Source organism: Astyanax mexicanus, chromosome 3 (assembly GCF_023375975.1).
Source record: "Astyanax mexicanus isolate ESR-SI-001 chromosome 3, AstMex3_surface, whole genome shotgun sequence".
Classification (NCBI taxonomy): domain Eukaryota; kingdom Metazoa; phylum Chordata; class Actinopteri; order Characiformes; family Acestrorhamphidae; genus Astyanax; species Astyanax mexicanus.
The window spans coordinates 9,647,119-9,672,876 of NC_064410.1; the positions used below are offsets into that span (position 1 = coordinate 9,647,119).

At 38.2% G+C, this 25,758-nt stretch overlaps 1 protein-coding gene across 1 annotated transcript; it reads left to right on the forward strand.

Annotated features, from left to right (window-relative positions):
• Positions 1-480: 480 nt before the first annotated feature.
• Positions 481-24,546, forward strand: kcnj4 (potassium inwardly rectifying channel subfamily J member 4). The gene is made up of 3 exons (XM_049475810.1): positions 481-805; positions 18,364-18,556; positions 21,726-24,546. The coding sequence occupies exons 2-3, from the start codon at positions 18,534-18,536 to the stop codon at positions 23,278-23,280; spliced, it is 1,578 nt and encodes a 525-aa protein (XP_049331767.1). The 5' UTR covers positions 481-805; positions 18,364-18,533; the 3' UTR covers positions 23,281-24,546.
• The last annotated feature ends 1,212 nt before the right edge of the window (positions 24,547-25,758 follow it).

Here is a 25,758-nt window from a genome sequence, read left to right on the forward strand (position 1 = left end):
CGCTTAGTGGAAATCTAGAAATCTGGAAATCTATGCTTTCTGTAAATAAACGTAAGTGCTTTACTCACCCAAATAAAGAGTTTGTTTTCAGTAGGGAAATCTGTGTAGATTAACATCCATTGCTTGTTTGACTTTAAAATATATTTTTTAGGAATTACTGTTTTGTTTACTTAGCATAGCTTTACTTAAATTAGTTTTAAGTAACTAATTCAGCAGGTGAGACCTTATGTATAGAAATAGACCAAAAATTAAACATTCATTGATAGGGCGCCTTATAATCTGGTGCGCCTTATAGTGCGAAAAATAATAATTTAGCCCTACAGTGGAAATAGCGGCCCCTGACTAACAGGGGCAGTGATTTATTTTTTTTTTTAAGGTAATAAACGTACGTATTGTCTAGATCTCAGTAGAGCTACTGTAATTTCAATAGAGAAAATATATAAAAGCAGTAGATCATGGTTTACAGTATGTGTGTGTGTAAAAACTGTGTATATAACTCAGACAGAAGTCACACAGGAGCCGAGGCTGTCTCCACCAAGCGGTAATCAGAGTGACAAGCATTTCCCTCTCTCTCTCTCACTCTCTCTCTCCTTTCTCTCTCTCTCTCACTCTCTCTCTCCTTTCTCTCTCTCTCTCTCTCTCTCTCTCGGTAGAGCAGCGTGTGGAGATTAGCGTGGGGCAGGAGCGTGGACACACACACAGCGAGTGAGCGCTTCAGGAGAGTGTGTGATGTGCTGGAGATGGAATCCTGAGCTGAAGCACCTGAACTGGATACCTGCTCATTGAACCTCACCTGAGTGGACAGGTAAGCTGGAGCAGTTTGTTTGTCTGTTTGATTGTTTGTCTGTTTGTTTTCTTGTTGTTTGTTTGTTCACAGTGAATCTGCTGAAGTGAATGAGAACTACAGTGAACTGCAGATTTGGTGTGGAAGCTTGTGTAAATATAAGTTATACAGACCAGCTCAGATTAGAGTTTACGTTTCACTCCGCGAGAACCTTCTGCCTCCTCTATAGAACTTCCGATTAAAAAGTCACTTTAACTGTATTTAAATAAAAAAAAAATGTATCAGTCCATACAGCATGAAATGTACAGTCTTTTAATGGGTTATTTATAGTTTTTATATATATAAAAAAAACAAAGGTTCTTTGTATAACCATGAATACTCTGAACTGTATAAATGGTCATTCACATTGGTGGACAACTTTAAAATGTGTTTAATATATTATCATAAAGTAAGCATCCACTATGAATGATTTCTTTTCCACTGCAAATGCAGTATTGACTATCGATTTTTCAGTATTCACAATTAATTATTCAGTAACTGCTATGCGTTATTTAGTAACTACTATGAATTTATTAACATCCATTATAAATACTCATTAGGTTCTATAAATATTCAGAATTCACTATGAATTAGTTCAGTATCCACTATACCTTATTGACTGTCCACTATAAATTAGTAAGTATCTACTATAAAAAAAAAGCATAAAGCAATATTATGGTAAGAATTGTGCTAATCATTTGTCATTTTCATTTTTATCACTTTAATCATGGAAATCCTAAGCTCCATTGTTTTATTAAAATAAAAAATGCAAGTACTTGAATAAATAAAGTCAGGCTTTATTGTGGTACTGCAGTGTTTGTTTTGTTAGATGTTTCTGAAAGTTTTAGTCTGTTAATTTCTTAATAGGTTGGGATGCTGTATGAAATATGAATTATTTGTAAATCTTATAGACCATCATTTTATTAAAGCTCACCTTCCGTCGTTTTTTCTTTCATTTTAAAATGTCTAGTTGTGGTCTCTAGTATGAATGAATGACATGTGAGCCGTTTTTGTAAAAAAAAAGTGCTCAGGTGTCTCTGTATAGCTCTTTTTTAATGGACTGTTTTAGGGGTGTGTCCAAAATGACCGGATTCCAGCTTTGCTCATGAATATTCATACATGCAAACAGCATGCAAATATCTCTCCTCTGATTGGCTAGGAGCACTGCGACGCCCCTCCACCGCTCTGCCGCTCACTGCCTCCCACCTCCTAACTGATGAGCGGTGATGTTGCGTCGCTTCAGCTCCGCCTCTGGGAGTTTCTCGAGCCAAGGTGGGCTGGTCTGTGAGTTTCTGCCTACGTAGGCAGAAAGATAATTCAAAATTCACCCCTTTTTCGGAGGGGGGGAGGGGGGATTTCTTTGCTTAGCTCCTGCAGACAATGGGGGCTGCAAAACAGTTTAATGTGCAGGTGTACACATTCAACTCGGAGAGACCTACTGTATTCCACAAAAAACAAGAAAAATCGGATTTTCGCGGAAGGTGAGCTTTAACAATAGAATGCAGAACACATATCAGATGCTGAAAGTGAGACATTTCACCATTTCATGAAAAAAAACTTTAACTCATTTAGAACTTATTATAGCAACACATCTAAAAACAGTTGAGACAAGGCAACAAAAGTCTGAAAAAGTAAGTGGTACTGCAATAGAAGCAATTTACAACCAACTCTGGAATGGATATAAAGAGAGTCTTATAGAGAGACAGATTCTCCCAGAAGCAAAAATGGGCAGAGATTCATCAATCTGCACAAATAATGTATCCAAAATTTGTGAAACAGTTTTAGAAAAATGTTCCTCAATATAAATTTGTAAAGACTTTGGATATCCCACCATCTACAGCTCATTTGAATATTATCAAAAGATTCAGAGAATATGGAGAAATCCTTGTTTAAAAGGTACATAGGCAATGGTCAGTATTGCATGCTGGTGATCTTTGGGCCCTCAGCCAGCACTGCATTAAGGAAAGCCATGGTGTTGACATTTGGCTACTTCTCTGCTGTACAGCTATAACCTGCATATATATGAATTGTATGGTGAACAGTAATTTCTGGAAGTGTTCTAAAACCCAGTTCTTAATTTCGATACATATTCAGTACAGCCTGTTTTTAACGAAGTACTGCCTGAGAGCCTAAAGATCACGAGCATCAAGTACTGACTGCTAGCCTTTTTCATTCTGATGGGTTTCATTGTGAATAAAATATAGGTTTATGAGATTTGTGTTTATATTTTAATCCGTGTCCCAGCTATTTCTGAAACTGGGCTTGAATAATATTGGCAGTAAAATGCATAATGTATATTAATAAAAGAATCTAAATATAATATAAGTAGAGCAGGTCAGTATTTAGCTGTGGTTATTTAATTAGAGGAGTATTACTTAGTGATGCAGTGTTTTTTTTAGGGATACATCTTTATTTATGAACCCTTTTCATTTGAGTTGAAAGTCACAGAGATAATAAACACCCAGCTTGACAGTGTAACTCACAGTTATACCTGACTGCTGGTTCTGGTGTTTTGGTTCCAGCTGAACAGTACCGGTCAGCACCACCTTCACCTACGGTTTACATCCAGACTGCTCTCAGTGCGGACGCACCACTGCAGCCTTATTATAGAGCATTTAGCCTTATTCACACACACACACACACACACACACACACACACACACACACACAGTTCTCAAGGTGCTGTGGACTGCTGCAGAGTGTGACACGTGCGTTTGTGGAGAAAAACAGAAGACAGAAAGTTAGTGTCGTAATAACAGGAGGATTATCCCTCCCTACAGACACACACATTACTGCCTGTGATGTTATTCTTCAGCATCTGGCGGATTTGCAAGATTTGCACACACACACACACACACACACACTACAGGACCACCTGTAAGACCACTGTCATAGTTTCAGTTTATTCCAGTACCCAACACACACACAATCAGCTGTACAGTACAGATGGAGTGGTCAGTCAGTGGTGTAATACAGGTCACCTCAGTGCAACAGAGAGTAAACTGATATAAATATTAAAACAGTTTAATTATAGATTTATTCTAATGCTTTTCAACAATGCCCACCCATCTAACTTCACTAACTTACATTATTCACCATCTGTATTCACCATGATTTATTCAGCATTTAATACAAATGATTCAGTAACTACTACAAAATATTTAATATTCTCTATGGATTATTCAGCACATAATATAAATTATTCACTATATACTATGAATTATTGTGCATCCACTATGGATGTTTCCAGTATCTAATATTAATTATTTAGTATCTACTTAAATATTCAGTATGCTTAAATAATTATTAATTATCTATTATAATTAATAATTATTTAAGAATACTGAATATTTAATTAGATATTAAATAATTCATAGTGGGTACTGTCTCAGTCAAATTCCTTGGGTGAAATAAAGATTCTAATTCTGAGAGTAATGCATAATTTATAGTTGATCCTGAATAATTATAATGTCTTATTCAGGATCAACTATAAATTATGCATTACTCTCAGAATTAGAATCTTTATTTCACCCAAGGAATTTGACTGAGACAGTACCCACTATGAATTATTTAGTAACTACTTTAAATTACTCAGTATCCACTATACAGTATTAAGGAGCTACTTCCTTAAATGTCTTAATATCCATTATGAATTATTAAGTAACTATTTTAAATGACGTAGTGTCCATTCTGAATTATTTAGCAACGACTTTAAATTACTCAGTATCCGATAAAGAATTATTTAATAACTACTTTAAATAACTCAGTATCCATTATGGATTATTTAGTAATTATCTTAAATTACTCAGTATCCACTAATAATTATTTAGTAGCTACTATAAATTACTCAGTATGCATTATGGATTATTTAGTCACTACTTTAAATTACTCAGTATCCACTATGAATTGTTTAGTAACTACTTTAAATTACTCAGTATCCATTATGACTTATGTAGTAACTACTTTAAATTATTCAGTATCGACTAATAATTATTTAGTAACTACTTTAATTCACTCAGTATCTACTATGAATAATTCAGTAATGGTATTTTGAAAGGGCTGTATAAAGATGTGTAGTTATGAGAGTGTTAAGTGTTGAATAACAGGTTAATGAGTTTAAGAGGTTAATAGTGCGTGTTTGTTTTGGGTCAGGGGAAAGTGGGCTAAACAGAATGAATCAGCACCAGGACACTTTATCCATCTAATCAATAGTCTGCCTGTCACGTGTATGTGTGTGTGTGTGTGTGTGTGTGTGTGTGTGTGTACATGTGTGTTTGTGGGTTGTATGTACACAACTCATCACAGTTCATTACCTTATTTTAACCCTAATGTTATTGAACGTCTATTTAATGGGGTCAGGTCACTATAAAGCTACGTGTGCCCAAACTTTAGACTTTAAGTGTATGTGTGAATTTGTAGTTTTAATTGATGCAATTATGCATTAACATCTCCTCCAGTATTGTGTTTATTGAGAGTTCTTATGGACTAATGTATACTATTTTAGTGAAGAGCATTTTTTGAGGGTGTTTTTGCATTATACAGGTCATTTTCTACTATACCTACAGTGGTGTTAAAACGTTTGTCAACTTTGTTATATATTTATTTTGTTTAGGCATAAATATGACCCAAAACATCAGCAAATTCTCCTAAAAAGTAGACAAAAAGAACCAGGTTAAACAAATGAGACAAAAATATTATACTTGTTCATTTATTTATTGGGGAAAATGATTGAGTGGCCAAAGTATGTGAACCTCTTAGATTAGCAGTTAGTTTAGAGGTGAAATTAAAGTTAGTTAATGGAATGACTATCAGGTGTGAGTGGGCGAAGGCTGATTTATTTAAATAACAGATATCTATCAAAGTCTGCTCATGTTCCACATGTTTGTGGAAGTGTATCATTGCATGAACAAGGACCTCAGAAAATGAGTTGTTGGTGCTCATCAGGCAATAGAGGGTTGCAAATCCATTTCTTTAGAGTTTGGACTCCACCAATCCACAGTTAGACAGATTGTGTACAAATGGAGAAAACTCAAGACCATTGTTACACTCCCCAGGAGTCGCTGACCAACAAAGTTCACTCCAAGAACAAGGCAATAATTTGTATAATAATGTAATTGTCAATGAGGTCACAACGGACCCTAGGGTAATTTCTAAGCAACTGAAGGCCTCTCCCTCATTTTCAAATATTTATGTTCATGACTTCATCTGCAGTTTTCTAAAAATCACATGGACATGCCACAAACTACTGGAGGTAGGTTTTGAAGATGGATGAGACCAAAACAGAACTTTTTGGTTTATATGAAAAGCGTTATGAATGGAAAAAAGGAAAAAATTGCATTCTAGCATAAGAACCTTATCCCATCTGTGAAACATGATGGTGGTAGTATTATGGTTTGGACCTGTTTTGCTGCATCTAGGCCAAGATGGCTTGCGATCAATGATAAAACCATGAATTCTGAATTATATCAGAGAATTCCACAGAGAAATGTCAAGCCATCTGTCCATAAACTGAGTCTTTGAGAAGGTGGGTCATGCAACAAGACAATGAACCTAAGCACACAGGTCTTTCTACCAAAGAATAAAGTTAATGTTTTGGAATGGCCAAGTCAAAGTCATGACCTTAATCCAATGGAAATGTTGTGGATGGTTGTGAAGTGAGCAGTTAATGTGAGGAAACCCTCCAACATCCCTAAGTTGAAGCTGTTCTATATGGAGGAATGGGCTAAAGTTTCTCCAAGCCGATGTGCGGGACTGATCTACAGTTACCAGATATTATTAAATCCAGTTATTGCTGCAAAGGAAGGTCACGCCAGATATGGAAAGCAAAGGTTCACATACTCTTGCCACTCAGAGATATGCATAATTTTCATCAATAAATAAATTCCCAACAAATTTCCTGGTTCTATCTATTGCAGCACGTTGTCCAGGCCCTAAAGCAGAAAAGCAGACCCAAATCACCATGTTTTACGCCCAGTATAATGTTCTTTTTGTGAAATTATGTGTTAGTTTTTAATGGGACCTTCCAAAAAGTTCCACTTTTGTCTAATCAGTCTAAAGAATATTTACCTAAAGTCCAGGGAATCATTAAGATGTTTTTTGCCTTGGAACTCTTCCGTGGATTCCATTTTCGACCAGCTTCTTTTTTTTTTATTATTGAATCATTAACACTGACCTTAACTGAGGCAAGTGAGATCTGCAGTTCTTTAGTTCTTTGTTGTTCTGGGTTCTTTTGTGACCTCCTGGATGAGTTGTCCATGCCCTTTTGAAATAAATTCAGTCAGCCGGCCATTCCTGGGAAGGTTTACCAGTGTTCCATGTTTTCTCCATTTGTGAATAATAGCTCTTACTGTGGTTCTCTGGAGTCCCAAAACTTTAGAAGTTATCTTTTCCAGATTAATAGATGATCAATGACTGTTTTTGAATTTCTTCAGGTTGCAGCATAATGTGTTGCTTTGTGAGATCTTTTATCTGCTTCATGTTGTCAGAAAGGTGTGTCAGAAAGTGATTTCTTGATTCTACAGGTCTGGCAGTAATCAGGCCTTGTTATGGTTAGTGAAATTAAAAGTAAATTTCCAAAAAGTGTGATTAATCACAATTAAGGAATCACAGTTCATTTTCCCCTCAGCTAATGTTATTTAAAACGTGCTTTTTATATTTACTCAGGTTATCTTAGTTTGATGATAAAGTTTGTTTGAAAATCTGAGAAATGTAAGTATGATAAAAATGCAAAAACAACAGAAATCTGTAAGGGGAAGTACTTTTTTTACACCACTGTATAACATATAAAGACTGGTATTTCCCTGAAATTCTGGGCGAGAGACATTAACAGTAGTGTGGGGTGTGTTTGGCTAACAGGCTAGAGTGTGTGTGAGCAACTGCGTGAGATACAGAGAGGTGAAGGAAGTAAATAAAGATTTGTTATTAGTATTTCAACTTAACAATTTTACATTCTGAACATGAAAGCATGTTTACCTTGTTAAATAAAACTGCTAGTACGTCGCCAGACACTGTAAAAAGAGTAAATTATGGGAGAAATCTGGACCCAAACCTAACCTATAAAAATACTGGGACCAAAAAATTCACATGACTTAACTTTTCAGATTAATCACATATGTTAACAAGTTAATGTTAACAACACTACTATTGTATAAAGCACTTTACTGATTGTTTATTTAGCCCAAGATCCTGACTTTTACACGTTACAATAGTGTGTGTGTGTGTGTGTGTGTGTGTGTGTGTGTGTGTGCAAATGATGTAAGAAGTACGACTTTTCAGCATCTTAATCTTTCTTGTTACTTCTGCCTTCTGCTCTGCCTGTCACGCACGCGCACACACACACACACACACACACAGGCTCTATGATTACTCAGAGTGGACCTGTATTTGATATCACTGTTAGGAGATTAAGAGACGCTTAATCTGTGATTTAAGAAGAGTTAAAGATGACCCTTTAAAACACACACACACACAACCATACACTCACACCCACACACACGCGCATACACCATCCTCCTGTTGAGGATTAAGTGTGTGTCTGTTATTGAGTAGATTGCTCCTGCGGAATGAGCTCTGTGAGTGAATGTGTGTGTGTGTGTATGACACAAACACAGACATCACCTCTACCTCTATCATCATCATCATCATCATTATTACCATCAACATTACTTATCATGACTACATCACCATAAAACCATCACTATCACATTTATCATCACAACAATAATCACTACTATTACCCTCACAGTTATCACCAGTACTATTACCTTAATCACCAAAACAATCACCATCACATTCATCATTAAAAACTGTCACTATCACATTTATCATCACTGCCATCACCAACACATTCATCTCTACAATCACCATCACCTCCAAACCCCCAACATTTACCATCATCATCACATTCATCATCACCAAAACCATCACCATCACATCACAATTATTACCAAAACCATTACCCTCACATTTATCATCACTGCTATAATCACCATAACATTTATCATCACTACAATCACATCATCACCAAACCATCACTACTACATTCATCACCAAAACCATTACCATCACATTTGTCATCACCATCACATTTATTATCACTACAATCACCATCATCACCAAACCATCACCATCACATTCATCACCACAACCATCACTATTACATTCATAAAAAACCCATTACCATCACATTTGTCATCACAACAATAATTACTACTATTACCCTCACAGTTATCACCACTACACCACATTAATCACCAAAAAAATCACCATCACATTCATCATTAAAAAACATCACTAACACACTGCCATCACCAACACATTCATCATCTCTACAATCACTATCACCTCCAAACCACAACATTTACCATCATCATCACATTCATCATCACCAAAACTATCACCATCACATTCATTACCAAAACCATTATCCTCACATTTAACAACACTGCTATAATCACCATCACATTTACCATCACTACAATCACCATCATCACCAAACCATCACCATCACATTCATCACCACAACCATTACCATCACATTTATCATCACTACTATCACCATCACATTTATTATCACTAACAACAGCATCATCACCAAACCAATCAATGCAACATTTATCATTTCTACCATCATCACCATCACATTTATCATCACTTCCATCCCAATTACCACAAAACCATCACTTATCATTTATAATTACCTCCATCACCAAATCATCATTATCATATTCATCATCACTATCACAAAACTATCACTATCACATTTACCATCATCATTTTATCATCATCTCACCATCAAAAGCCTCGCGTTAGCATAATATTAAAAACAGTAATATAATCAACAATATGAATGTGATTAAATGCTCCAATTTCTGGGAAGCAAAGCTCAGATTCCAATAATTCCAAGTCTTTCTGAATGCGGGGGTCCAGGGTGGAACGGGGGGCTGAGTTCATCTCGCCTGTTCATCTACAGCGGTGCTGGACATCAGCTGGATCTACAAAGACAACAGAGAGATACAGGAGTAAAACATCTGATTATTTACACACACACACACTGACAGTGACATACAGTGAGCACAGATGCCCTGAAGCAGTGGGCAGCTATCCCTGGGATGGGTATTTACTTTCTGGACTTGAATTACCCACCACTGCCCCATCAGTAAACACCACTCAGAGCAGCACAGCGGGATTTACCACTTCATCATACATTACACATTTTAATAAAACAAAATGCACTATATTAGTAAAGAATATGAGATATATATATTAAATAAACAAGTTTACTGGCTCAGCTGTCAAACTGGGTACGGCACTGCAGGAATAATACCTCACAAATGAGCACAGTGCTAACTGCTCCCATACTCAAACCATGTGGAGGAGTTTAATAATCTCTAATAGGCTTGATTATGTGGGTTCCCACACTGTATGACTAGTTTTTACACTTTTATCTACTGTATGAACATAGACTCAAGAACAGAGCAGATTCAGCATTTTACCATTTAAATTCTAAACAAAAGTCTAGGATCTAAGACAGCTACTAGCATTAGTTCAGGCATCACACAGACTTTGCTCAGTCTGTTTGAAGGGCAGGAGCAAAAAAATAAAAAGGACACCTACTGCACAACATGAGGCGTGTGTTGAAAAAATTGTCAATAATTTACTTTTTCAGATAATCTTATACAATTCATTCCATTGTGATGGCACCTATAGGGCACCACCTTACTTTATTCTAATGGTGGGCACTGTCCTAACTGGACACTTCCTAATGTTCTCTTACCTGTAGAAAAACCCTGTACAGGATTACATTTTATCACATTTACTCTAATGGAAAGGGCACAATTTTGAACAATGTTTAATAGAAGGTGGCATAAAATACACTTCATAACAGCACCCTTTACTACTGAAAGGGCAGAAGGACACCCATAGATGGGCACTTATTGTGGCACATTATCAAAATTTCCTGATCATCATTATTGTAGAAAGGGGCACCCAAGTGGGCACTCTGTCACACAGTAGTTCACTTTTTCTGCTACTCACAAGGGCATTTAAGTGACACTTTTTTAACAACGAGGCTCCGGGCAAGTCCACCAGTGCCACATTTATTTTAAATTAGGCTATTCAGGGGTTTGTAAAACATGCACACTGTTTTAAAAGCATAAAAGCAATTTTCTTCACCATATAGTTGATGGTAAAATACACTGCCAGATCCCCAAAAAAGTAACAAACTCTAATATTTAATTAGACCACCTTTAGCTTTGATTGCAGCACCCATTTACTGTGGCAATGTTTCAATAAGCTTCTGCATTGTCACAAGATGTATTTCAATCCAGTGTTACATTAATTTTTCACCATGATCTTGCAGCAGCATTGATGATGTAAGAGTCTGACCACTGCACAAAGCAGTGCTTCTCCAACACATCCCAGAGACTCTCAATGAGGTTAAGATCTGGAGTTTGTGGTGAACAATGATGATCTCATGCTCCCTGAATCACTCTTACACAATTCCAGCCCCATTAATCCTGACATTGTCATCTTGGAATATGCTCTTGCCATCAGGGAAGGGAAAATCTATTAATGGAATAACCTGGTCTATATTCAGTATATTCAGGTAGTCAGCTGACCTCATTCTTTCAGCACATACTGTTGCTGAACCTAGACCTCACCAACTGCAGGAACCCCAGATCATTTGCTCAGTAAAATCCAGGTGGCTACTTTTTTTTTTGACAAGCAGTGTAACAGAATCACTCTGTGATCATTAAAAAAAGGGCACAAGTTAGAATGTTATATCAGGCAGCTCCTGTGTTCTTAAATAACAGGCATATGCTTCTTCTGTGCTGCACTGCTAACATTATTCTGAACAGATTTGACTCAATTAAACAACTCGAGATTGTAGTTAAGATAAAGTTTTAACGCTCTACTTACTAAAGGGCTCATAATGGGTCAGGTTGGGCTTGGACAGAGCGTGCACAAGCTATGGATGGGTCAAATTGGATTTTTTGGGCCCAATCTAAGTTGTAACACACACCTATCCTAAACCGTACGCACGTAACCCTCACCGCAGCCGTTAGTGACGCTCCAAAGGACAGAAAACAGCAAAACAGTCACGTAAAGGTCAAACGGCCAGAATCCGACAGGGTGCAATCCTCCCTCTCCACACGTAATACCACCTCGGCCCCCTCCCAGGCCTCCGCACGCCCATCTGCAGGTTGGTGGGTATTATTATTATGGTGAGGGATTATTAGAGGGATTTCTGTTTTTGGGCAGATGATTGCGCAATGGGCGAAACACAACCTGGAGTCTGACCGGCTACTTGGAAATTTGATGCTAAACATGGAAAAGCTTTGGAGTTAAAGACGTGACGCACACACTCTGTGAACATGTGGGTGTTTGGGTGTGTGTGTGTGGGGAGGTGGGTGTCCTAAACAATGCTAAATTTTTGTTATGTGTGCTGGAATAACTCCTCTAGCTGTGAAACACCAGTGCAGAAACACATTCAGTGTTTTGCAGTGGTGTGCACAATTCTGGATTATGCAGAGACTAGGGAAGCTGTGTGTGTGTGTGTGTGTTTCAGCAGTGGATGCAACTTTTAAAGTAGCTAAAGGTATTCAATAAAGGGGGTGAACATAAACATTTGCACACATAGAGTGAAGTTACTGATTTGCATCCATCTGTAGATGGTGATACATATTCATTTTTTTTAATTAAACCTGTATTTAAAATTATACAAAAATAAATCAATGACAGACTAAATGAAAGTGAGCATGTGAAAATGTATACTGTGGTCCAGTTTCACAACACTGGAGTAAGTTGTCTACCTCAAACCTATTGAGTCTAATGTGGGTTGCCAGGTTAAAAACAAGGTTAAGAACTGAACAATTTACAGTTAAATCTTTGGTTTCTGATGTATAACAGTGCTAGTCTGGATCACTTAACCTCACTCAAATAAAATTCAGAAAAAAACATACGGGCTGAAGCTCACCTTAAAGTTAGCATTTTCCCTAATATCTGATCATACATCTGTATCATCTGATCAGTTTATTTTTTAATACGTTTTTTTTAAATAACAACATCTGAAAGACAAAGCAAAATTAATGAGGCAAAACAATAAAACAGACTAACAGCTAACACACACAACAGCCCCCCACAACAGCCCTGAGAAAAAAAAAAACATCTTACAACCAGTCTAAAGTTCTATATTATATTATAAATCATAAGGGTTCCCCAAATTCTGTTAAAAAGCAGTTAATTCTTAATAGTATACATATTTTTTTTCTATTGGGAGTCTCTGCAACATTTGACTTCTCCAGTGTGACATATTAGGTCTAATAGTTTGTTACAATACAATGCTATTAGTTTTTTTACATTTGTGAATGAAAGATCCATTAGAATCACCTCATATTTATAGTAATTGTGATTTTATTGTAATTGTGACAGCTATATACCTAATAAAAACAACTTAGAATCTAATATAAAAGCTTTTGATATAATGAGCTCACTTGCCTCTCTTATTTATTCCCAAACAACTTTAATTTTGTACATTGCCAGACACAGTTAAACAAGGTTCCTTTAGACTCTGTGCATTTAGTGCAGGTATCTGGTCCCTTTTTATTATACAAACTTATTATAGTTATATAAGTTATATAAGCATGAACCATTTATACTGTGTTAAGGCATTTGTGTCATACATCTATTTCCAGTCTGCTATTGATCTCCGTTCTAAGCATTAAGCTTTTTCAGTGAGTTTAATCAGTTAGTGCAGAACATATCAAACGTACTGATCCTGAATATGTGTATATGTGTCAGTAAAACTTTTACTAAATGTTCTGAATGTTCTGCTCTTGTGGAGATCAGTAAACACAACACGGTCATATCATTCACAGTAATAATAGCTGAAAGGATGGTTTATGAGAAAGGCTAAATCAGACTAGCCTGAATCTGACACTCTTTATCTGGTGTTCCTGTGCTCAGACTGGTTCTGGCACTGGGTGAATAGGGAACAGAGCTGGCTGGTAAGCAGAGCCCTTGCTGGATTTATCTGGAAGAAGAGCCGAGAATAGATCTGAGAGCAGATCGCCTGGTGTCTGCTGTTCTCTGCAGTTATGCCTTCCAGTTCTTTCAAAAGTGATAATGTGGGAGCTTCAGTGTCAGTCTCAAGAGTTCTGTGAATTGTTTTGGTGTGTTCTGTAGTTTCTGTACACTCTGCTTCACAACCAGGACAGAACACAGTGAACACACGGCCAAACTGAATCTCAATCTGTGAAGACATTCATATAAGAAAAATACATATTTCAAACATATTTTATCAAATGTATATTTTGCAATGTAGGAAAATTGGCAAAAATGTATTAAATCTTATGTTAATGTTTAACACTATAAAACTTGGATTTTATTATATATATATATATATATATATATATATATATATATATATATATATATATATATATATATATATACAAATATATAATACTGTCACCATATGTTTGGTAAGTTTCTTTGCACTTCCTATGTCCATATATTCTGTAAAATAAGTTAATATGTTTTTACCAAACATACAATGCTGTGAAAAAGTATATTATGTTAAATATTTTAGAATAAACACTTTAAAACTTGGATTTTAAATTTATATATATATATATATATATATATAAAATAAATAACATTTTTTTGCCATCAAATTTTTTGGTAAGTTTCTTTGTGGTTCCTATGTCCATATATTGTGTAAAATAAGTAAATACATTTTTATTAAACATACAATGCCATGAAAAATAAGTATTAAATATTATGTTTTTGTAATATTATGTAATATTTTAGAATAAACACTATAAAATTTGGATTTTATTGAGTTTTTTTATATATATAAATATTTAATACTGTCAGCATCTTAAAATAAATACCAAATTTGTGGCCTAAATCATCACAAATTTTTGGTAAGTTTCTTTGTGCTTCCTATGTCCATATATTGTATAAAATTAGTAAATTTATTTTTATTAAACATACAATGCCGTGAAAAATATAAACTTACCAATATCATTTGTTTTTGTTTTTTTGTCATACTTACATTCTTCAGATTAACAAACAAACTTTAATATCAAAGAGAAATAAGTAAATATGAGTAAATATAAAAAGTACTTTTTAAATGATGATATAATTTATTAAAGGAAAAAAGCTATCAATACAATGTCTCTATGTGAAAAAGTGCCACCCCAATGAATTAACTCTGATTAACTACATTTTTGGAAAGCTGATTCAATTTTACTAGCCACAAAACAATGTCACTGACATCTATCAGAATACATCACAAAGACTTGCTGTCTTGGTCACAGATGCGCCAGCAAGACGTGCACCAACAATTTGTCCTCTTTTGAACTCTGGTATGTCACCTATAATATTGTGTACAGAGCAAAACTGTGCTCTTACCCTGCTAATTGAACCTTCACACTCTGCTCTTACTGGTGCAATGTGTAATTAATGAAGATTGGCCACCAGGCTGCTCCAATTTAGCCATGATGAAACCTCCCACACTAAAATGACAGGTGTTTCAGTTTCATTGTCCAACCCCTGTATACAACTCAGAGAGACCTACAGTATTTCACAAAGAACAAGAAAAAGTGGATTTTGGCAGAATAAGACCTTTAAACACTGTGTTCTTCGCTCACTGTACACTTTATTAGACACTCCTACATACAGCTGCTCCTCCTTGTAGATGTAATATTTTTGCTCTGATCTGTTGCTGCACAGTTTGTGTTGGTCATCCTCTAGTCTTTCATCAGTGGTCACAGGATGCTGGCCACAGGGCGCTGCTTACAGGATGCTGTTGGTGCACTATTCTCAGTCCAGCGGTGCCACTGAGGTGTTTAAAAACTCCAGCAGCACTGCTGTATCTGGTCCACTCATACCAGCAGAATACACACTAACACCTCACTCACTGCAGTGCTGAGAATAAATGACCCACCACACAAATAATAATAATAGCTGCTCTATGGTGGTTTTCTCTCCTGTGGTGGTCCTGACCATTAAATAACAGAGAGAAAGGAGGATAATAAAGTATGCAGAGAAACAGATACAGCACTACAGTCTGTAATTATAATACTACAATATGTTCTATATGATAAATGGAGCTAAAAATGGATAATTAATGTAGAAACAAGGAAGCAGTGATACATTTTTATTTGTTTTTTGTCTGTAAAGTGACCTTGGGATTGTTAAAGGCATTTTATTAATAGAAATTAGCATTGTTATTATTATAATTATTATTATTATTAATAGTAGTAGTATTGCACCAAAGTCATCACGCTGCGTACAATAAGAGTAATCTGCTGTTCATGTTTTTGTATTGCACTTTATGGTTGGAATGCCAACTGCAGTAAAATTGAGAATATTTTCTTTCAGAATGTGAATGTGTGGTTAAGTGTGTGTGTGTGAATGTGTGGTAAGTGTGTGTGTGTGTGTGTGTGTATGTGTGTGTGTGTGTGTGAGTGAGAGAATGTTTACGTTGTTAGGTGCTGATTAAGTGACACACGCACCCATTCACCCGAGGGGAAGTGCTGGCGTAGGCTAACGGTCTGTGTAGGAAGTTGCCGTTAGCAGCTGAGAAACAATCAGCAGAAAGACACAAAAACCTTCACAACTTAATTCACACTTCCACCACTTCCAGCAGCTTCCAAGAACCACACACAACATCAAGCTTATCGCTAACCGTTTCAGTGTTTTTCTCATTAGTTTCCATTAGAGCAAACAGACAGAGCTAACACTAAACCATGTGACTAGCTGGTTAGCAGAGTCATCATCTGTTCCTCAAATTCAGCCCTGTCCTTTCATCCTACATCAAGTTTAGCCCTGTGTCTTTATCCTACATCAGATTTAGCCCTGTCTCCTCATCCTACATCAAGTTTAGCCCTGTCTCTTCATCCTACAGCAAATTTCGTCCTGTCCTTTCATCCTATACACCAAGTTTAGCCCTGTCCCTTCATCCTACACCAAGTTTAGCTCTGTCCCTTCATCCTACATCAAGTTTAGCCCTGTCCCTTCATCCTACACCAAGTTTAGCCCTGTCCCTTCATCCTACACCAAGTTTAGCCCTGTCCCTTCATCCTACACCAAGTTTAGCTCTGTCCCTTCATCCTACATCAAGTTTAGCCCTGTCCATTCACCCTGCACCAAATTTAGCCCTATCCTGCTATCCTACAACAAGTTTATCCCTGTCCTATCATCCTACACCAAGTTTAGTCCTGTCCTTTCATCCTACACACCAAGTTTAGCCCTGTTTCTTCATCCTACACCAAGTTTAGCTCTGTCTCTTCATCCTACATCAAGTTTAGGTCTTTCTCTTCATCCTACACCAAGTTTAGCTCTGTCCCTTCATCCTACATCAAGTTTAGCTCTGTCCCTTCATCCTACATCAAGTTTAGCCCTGTCCCTTCACCCTGCACCAAATTTAGCCCTATCCTGCTATCCTACACCAAGTTTAGCCCTGTCCTATCATCCGACACCAAGTTTAGCCCTACCATTTCATCCTTCAGCACTTTAGCCCTGTCCCTTCATCCTACTATACAAAGGTTAGCTCTGTCATTTCATCCTACAGCAGTCTAGCTCAGTTTAGACTCATTGCTAATTGCTAACTGATTCAGTGTTATTCTCATTAGAGCAAACAGACAGAGCTAACAGTAAACCATGTGACTAGACAGTTAAAAGAGTCATCATCTGTGCCTCAAATTCAGCCCTGTCCTTTCATCCTATACACAAAGTTTAGCCCTGTGTCTTTATCCTACACCAAGTTTAGCCCTGTCTCTTCATCCTACACCAAGTTCGGCCCTGTCCCTTCATCCAACAGCAGTTTAGCCCTGTCCCTTCATCCAACAGCAGTTTAGCCCCACCCATTTAGCCTACAAGAGTTTAGTCACACCTATTCACCCTACACCAAGTGTAGCCATACCCAGTTATCCTACAGTAGTTTTATCTCACCCACGGGCATTGGCTATGTATTTATTGATCCAGAACTCATCCCAGTTATATATATATATATACATAGCGCAGTCCATACTGCTTTCGGTGTAAAAGGAACGATTATAGCCCCTGGCGCCACCCATTCAGCCTACAGCAGTTTATCCCTGCCCCATCACCATATACCCATTTAGCCCACTGCAATTTAGCTCCACCAATTAGTTTTTGGGATACAAACCCATATAATCGCAGTAAGTGGAGCTGAGGGAGAGTGCTGAAATAGAGGGGAATGTGGGATACGGGTTAAAGAGAGCGAGGGTCCGATGAGAGGGGGGGTGGGGCGGGGCAGTGACGATCACATTAGCCCACATTTAACTGTGTCCTTCTGCTCCCAGCAAATTTCCACCAGTCTGCGGCTATTTTTAACTCTCGCTTTGACCCAAATCACCACGATCTGGACCAGCACTGCGCCGACATATCGGACAACGTGTACACACAATCACACTCACACACACACACACAAAGCTAGTGTTAAAAGAGAAAAAAAATAGAGTGAACTTCTCTAATAATTTTCATTTGTGTTTCCTATCTCTCTGCAGAGTGTGTGAGTGTGTGTGTTAGCACGAGTGTGTGTGTGTGTGTCTGTGTAAGTGTGACAGAGCTGCAGGGTGTCAGGATGCCGATTCCGAATCTCTGGGTGTAGACGAAGAGCTTGGCTCTTTCTTGACCCCTCTGACTTCCGGACTCTCAGGACCTCTTGATCAGCGCCATGGGCACCAACAGAGCCAACAGGTACAGTCCTTCTGAGGCCACATAAACTGTTTCTACCTTTTAAAAAGTTTAAAACAAAACAAAAAAATTAAGTGAAATTAACAATATTTTTTTTCACAATCAGCCATCAATTTTATGCCTAACAATTGAAACGACACTTATTAAATATATGTGACAAAACTATCCACTCCCAGTGCCTCGTGTGGGGTCATGTGATTGCTATTTGGTAACACAACTCCTTTGACTTATGGCAGTTACTCCCCTTTCCATAGTTTTCCATAACTTAGTTTATACTAATAAACCAACACTGTGATAGGACAGGAATTTAAAGTGCGGGTACTGACAGCATTGTGATAAGCACTTGTCTTTTTCTGCCCTGCATAGAGAATTGTTGTGTGAAATTCTGTGTTTTGAGTATATTGATTTGTTAATTTTGTTAATTTATGAAATACTGTAAAATGCAGAGATCAATCTCATCCAATAAACTTATTAGACTGCTCTTTTTTTTTTTTTTAGAAATAATATATAAGTTGTTGCTGGGATACTAGTGCTAGTCAAACTTAAAAGAAGGCTGTACTGTATTTTAACCTGGCTAACTCACTGTGGAAAAACATGTTGTTGTGCTGGTATTCTCTCATAGCTTTTCAACTATAGGGTCACATGATTATTATGGCCATACCATACTGCTCAGTGCCAGCGTGGAGCCGCTAGCCTATTGATTAATCTGGACCAGGAAGTCATCAGATGTGTCCGGACACATTCCTGCATATTAACTAACCAAATGCAAACTAAATACAGAGCCAGCTACCAGCCTCATCCCACTAATGTGGCGTTAGCATGAGCTAACACTGTGCTAGCATGCTGCCGTCCAGTCCCAATCACCATTGATCCCACAGTCTTTAAGCCCCTCCCACTGAACGGTTCTGTTGCCCCAGGCATGCTAAGCTAACAGTGTTGAAAAAGCCGGGTCCAGCCTGGTTTGCACGTGTTCAGAATTGTTCATCCCTGCAGTGGAAACGCAGCTAAAGTGTTATATTTTCCCCTGTGTAAGTTTGTGTTTATATAAATATAATCATTGAAATGATAAGAGACCAGTTGTAGAGATGTGGCAATTTAAGAATCTTTATATAGTCCAGTTATAGAAACAAAAAGGACTTTGTGTTGAGGCGTGTGTGTAGTGGGCTGAGTGGGCGGGGACAGGCATGTACACTCTGGTCTATCTGAACCCGCCCCCTCCGGGAAAAAATCCTCTCTATTCCAAGAGCCAGAACCGTGACGGATCCATGTACCCACGGATACTGGTTTGGAGCAGATAATACAACAGTTCCACGTCCCAACTGTTGCTAAGATACCCTCACAAACCACAATCATCATTATCATCTTAATCGTCTCTGAAACAGGACACAGAGATTATTTAAATATATTTTAAAAAAGGACTATAGGAGTTTTAAAAGGATTGTATATGAATAATATTTGTTATAAATATTTTATGTACACTGCCTGGCCAAAAAAACACTCTCTGATATTTTGCTGGGTCACCATTAGCTTTGATTATGGCACACATTTGCTGTGGCATATTTTGTACAAGCTTCTGCAGTATCACAACATTTATTTCTGTCCACAATTGCATACATTTTCACCCAGTAACTTTAATTGGTGATGGGAGGTTTGAAGAACTACTCAGAGTCTACTCCAGCACATCCCAAAGATTCTCAAAGGGGTCCATGTGTGAAAATGATGATCTCATGCTCCCTAAACCCTGCACTCTTTACAACTTGAGCCCCATGAATCCGGGCATCAGGGTTATTCCATTAAAGGTCTATATTCAGTATATTTAGGGATTTGGCCACCTTAAATACCTTTCTCATGATTGGAGACACCTGCCTATGAAGTTCAAAGCTCAATGAGGTTACCACACCAATTTTGTGCTTCAGTAAGTCAGTAAAAAGTAGTTAGGAGTATTCAAATCAATAAAATGATAAGGGTGCCCATACTTTTGCACTGGTCAAATTTTGGTTTAATGCAAATTGCACATTTTCTGTTAGTACAATAAACCTCATTTCAATCCTGAAATATTACTGTGTTCATCAGTTATTAAATATATCTAACTGAAATGGCTGTTGCAAACACCCAAATATTTAGAACTAAAAATGATTAAGATTTATAGGGGTGCCCAAACATTTTCACATGACTGTAGAACCATTTAACTTAACTAAAGATCTAGTGTCTTAACTAAAGAACTCTTAAACAATCTCTTTATAATAAAAACATAGATTTAATGTATAGCTTTATAATGTTTAAAATGGTTTCTTTATTCATTTCCATGCTTAGACATTTGATCATAGTTGATAAAGACATTATATGAACATTAAAAACAAACAGTTTGTAGCATATTACAAAGGTTTTATACATTAATCTGCCCCACCATATGTTTTAACATTTTTGTACACGTTATTTTTAGCATAGTAGTATCATATGTTCATACTGAATGTTTTTTATTCTCATCACATCCTGTATTGTCACTGCAGCTCATTAATACACATCATTAGTACACATCCCCCGTTAGAAGTCTTAAACTGCCCCCCAAAACACCTACATTCCCTCATAACCTGACCCCTCTGGCCCTTCAGCAGCAGCAGAGAGCAGTGCACTGCGATGCTAATATGCTGCTCAGATTATAATCCCCATAATCTGCCCTGACCGCAATCCCCCTCATATGGCTAAACACAACTCACCTTCTAAGGTAATCCCTCCTGGAGGAGAGGGCCAGGTAACACATACCTGGTCCTAATAGCTATTTATAGCCAACAGTGGAGGGAGACAATTGGATAAGGGTACGCAGCGGATTGGGAGGGGTTAGGGGTCAGATGACTTTTGACTCCCTGTTAGGGGAATGTTTAGTACAGGTGGGAACTGAACAGCAGTGGAAAGAATTTTACAGTGTGCAGATTCCGTTAGCAGTGCGGCAGGTTAACATGACTCATGGTTTAGCCGCTAGCGTCCGCGGAGTCTATGCTTAGTCATGAGGTGTCCTTTTAGAGGGACACTGGAAAGAACAAGCAAGACGCGATGAGATTATGGCTGGTCTTAAGGCTCGTCCTCTTCCTGTCTAAATGCCAAGCTGCATCTCAATCCCCTCCCTTCTCGCTCCGTTTTCTGACCCTGAACTCTCTGCTCCTTCATTCCGCAGGTACAGCATCGTTTCTCCCGATGAGGAAGGCCTGAAGATCTCCACGTTGGGCCTTCACAACGGCCACGGATCACCAAGCCGCCTGCCCTCTCCCGGCAGCGCCCTCAGCGGCACCGGGTTGGGTGGGGCTATGGAGAACACCTACAATGGAAAGATCTCCACCACAGGCCGGGGGCAGCTGCGAAGCCGGTTCGTGAAGAAGAATGGCCAGTGTAATGTGGTCTTCTCCAACTTGGAGGACAAGCCTCAGCGTTACCTAGCTGACATCTTCACCACCTGTGTGGATATCCGCTGGCGATACTTGCTGATGATATTCTGCTCTGTCTTCCTGGCATCGTGGCTAATCTTTGGAGTCATCTTCTACAGTGTTTCCTTGGCACATGGAGACTTTGACCCAAACAGGGGCTTGCAAAGCCCAGGGGTGGGCCAACAGAAGCCATGGAAGCCGTGTTTGCTTCACGTTGAGGGATTTGTGGGGGCCTTCCTATTCTCCATTGAGACCCAGACCACCATAGGCTACGGCTGGCGCTGTGTCACTGAAGAGTGCCCAGTGGCCGTGGTAACAGTGGTGATACAGTCCATCGTTGGATGCATTATTGACTCTTTCATGATTGGCACCATCATGGCCAAAATGGCACGACCTAAAAAGCGGAATCAAACACTTCTATTTTCGCAGAATGCAGTCATTGCTCTGCGGGATGGAAAGCTCTGCCTCATGTGGCGTGTCGGGAACCTTCGGAAGAGCCACATTGTGGAAGCTCACGTACGGGCACAGATGATTCGTCCATATGTCACTGCAGAGGGAGAGTTCATTCCGCTGGAGCAGACAGACTTGAATGTTGGCTACGATGAAGGAATCGACCGTCTCTTCTTGGTGTCTCCACTGGTGATCATCCATGAGATTGATGAAGATTCACCACTGTGGGGGATGAGCCGGGCGGACTTGGAAACAGATGACTTTGAGATTGTGGTCATCTTGGAGGGAATGGTGGAGGCTACTGCCATGACCACACAGGCGAGGAGCTCATACCTTTCAAGGGAGATCCTCTGGGGACAGCGCTTTGAGCCAGTCATCTTCGAAGACTGCGATCGTTACAAAGTGGACTATGCTCGTTTCCACAAGACCTATGAGGTTCCATCTACACCTGCCTGCAGTGCCAAGGAGCTCAGTGAGCTGGCAAGTCACCGTTCTTCTGCCTCATCACGTTCCGGGACACCTGTCAGCCGCAGGATGCAGTGCCTGCGACCGCCCCTCTCCCCCAGCGCCTTCTGCTATGAGAACGAGGTGGCTCTCTGCTCCGGGGAGGAAGAAGAGGAGGAGAGACAGAATGAGAATGTAGAGGAGGAACTAGCTACGCTGGAAATGGATATGACATCAATGACTACAGCAGGGGTTCCCAAAGACTTCCAGAAAATGTTCCAGGAAACGGCGAGCATGACGCCCAGCAACAATGTCCTCTGCATGCTGGACATGGACAGCCAGATAGAGTTTGACATTTTGCAGACAACTCTACCGCTTGATCCTCTGTCATACAAGAGCGAGTCGGAGATATGATGTGGAGATATGGGTATGGAAGTGTTTCTATACAAAACCCCTGATCCCATCCCTTTGTTTTTTCTTTTTAGAGTAAGTCAGGTGTAGTCACTAAAGGAAAAAGGGATGAATATAATGGTATTTTGCACATGTCAGAAATCCAAAAATACTGTCGCCTTTCCTGCTCCAGCTGTTCCTGTTCTCTCCAAAGAGGTGGCTAGACATAAGGAACAAGACTTACTGTTGACCCAACTGATGATTCTCGTGACTAAGGGGTCATCTGACCTATGAGATCAGACAACCATTTGGTTGGTTTTGATCTTTGTACTTACTTTGATTATGGAAACTTTTACAAGGTACCAAAAAAAGGCCTGTGATGTTGCTTAAAATGGATGTTTTGGAAAATATGGGACTATAGATCATTGCTTTAAGCTGCAAAGCACAAATTACTAAATGTTGACATCACCAAAGGAGAAAAATTGCACTTAAAAATTCTAGAAAAAAAGCTAAAGCACAGGACAGACATTCAGAACCCAAGCTTAACGCAAACAGTACTGTATATAATCAACTGTAAGAGTCAGTTTCTGCTTTTCATTTATGAATTTTCACATTTCCTGTTGTTATCGTGAGAGCATGATGAATGAAAAGGATTCAGAAACCTAGGAATTCTTTGACAAAAGTATGAAATATTTGGTGAAAGAACAAAAAACTTTGTGTGAAGTCTACAAATGTTAATGAAGTTGATTCAACAACTGAACCAATCAGCCGTGCTCATAGACACTAGGTTGCCATCTCTAAACCAATTATAATGCTCAATGTAGCCACAGAGCAATATCTCATTTCCATTATGTTGATGGTGAATGGTAAGTAGAGTAGAGTAGTATCTGTATCCCCACAAACATTTACCAACCACCCCACCTTAGATGGGTTTCCTCAGGTCTGAGAAATAAACAGACATTCAGGATATTCTATAAACGACTGCACGGGTTCAAAAGGTTTAATTTCACACTGCAGGTACAAATCTGGATTTCTGACTCACAAGCCACCAAATTGTTACTGCTTACATGTCTGCATCGGTTTTTTATAGTAATAACACACGTACTAGTATGCACACCAGTGACGAGTGTAACTTAGCTAAGATAAGCTAAGCTAATGGCGTGAGCTAAGATATACCGTGTAGCTTTACTTAACCAGCCAACAGAGCGATGCTGCTCTATTTTACACCAGCGCTGCACTTTATATACACCACAACACCAACAGAACAGAACAGAACATTCGTGTAGCTGACCTGGGGTGGGTTTCCCGAAAGCTTCGTAATGCTAAGAACTTCGTTAACTCGTACTTAAGATTGATCGTTAATTAAAGAGTGTTTCCCAAACCCGTGCGTAACTAAAGTACTGCGTAAACTCGCTCGCAGATTAACGAGTGCCCTCACCCAGTCGTTATTTTTAGAGAGCTTCTTTAGGGGATCTCTACTTGCAGTTCAGCACCTTAAACACCAGGGACCGCCAATTTTAAGGGAGAAAAATGTTCATTTCCGTGGTTGAAGCAATTATATTATATTACTATTAATTATATTATATTATATTATATTATATTATATTGCCATATAATGCCATATATAATGCCAATTTGTCTGTGGCTTGTAGTCTAACTGGGCAAACCCATTATTAAAATCCAGATTCCTGCAGATGATGCTCACGGTCTAAGCAAAGCTGCAAAGTCACCAAGTCCGTGGATTCTGTAATCAGGCTGTTACTGTGGAATACACGCAAATATACACAATTCCCACCAGACCGGGAATTACAGCACAACATTATATATTTCCATGCTATTGGGAAAATTCCTGGTACTGTAGGTCCGGTGCAGGGGACGCCTGCGGTGTCTTTAATCACACCTACACGTATTGTAAAGGGTATCAGTGAATGTGCAGGTAATATTTAATATTATTCCTTAATCAGGTGCTTCTAACCAACATTGTGGCCGTTCATCTGGGCAAACTCTGGGGTGTGTCAGCTCACAAATATATAAATACCAGTCAAAAGTTGGACACGTCTCATTCAATGTTTTTTTTTTTTTTACATTGTGGATTAATATTAAAACCATGAAAACTATTAATTGACGCATATGGAATTATCTAGTAAACAAAAAGGTGCATGGCCTTAACAATCCCCTGACCTAAACCCAACTGAGATGGTGATTTGGATGAGCATACTCATGTTGGTATAATATATATAACATACGTATATGTATTATTATATTATTTTAATATTTTTTATATATTATATTTTTTATATTATTATTAATAATTATAATAATAAATTAATATTACTCGCCAAATTACTATTAATAATATTAGTATAATATATATTAATATAATATATATATATATGTATATATATTAACAATAATAGTTTTAAAAAAGTAAAAACGTTTATTTTTTTTAATAGATTAGATTTTCGAGTATTTATTTAGTCATATGTATCTTTAGGAGTATTT

What these genes read in the sequence shown, in the direction of transcription:
- kcnj4 (XM_049475810.1), top strand. Translation starts at nt 18,534, where the DNA reads ATGGGCACCAACAGAGCCAACAG. An exon ending in GGCACCAACAGAGCCAACAG is followed by an intron (nt 18,557 to 21,725) that starts GTACAGTCCTTC and finishes TTCATTCCGCAG; the next exon opens with GTACAGCATCGTTTCTCCCG.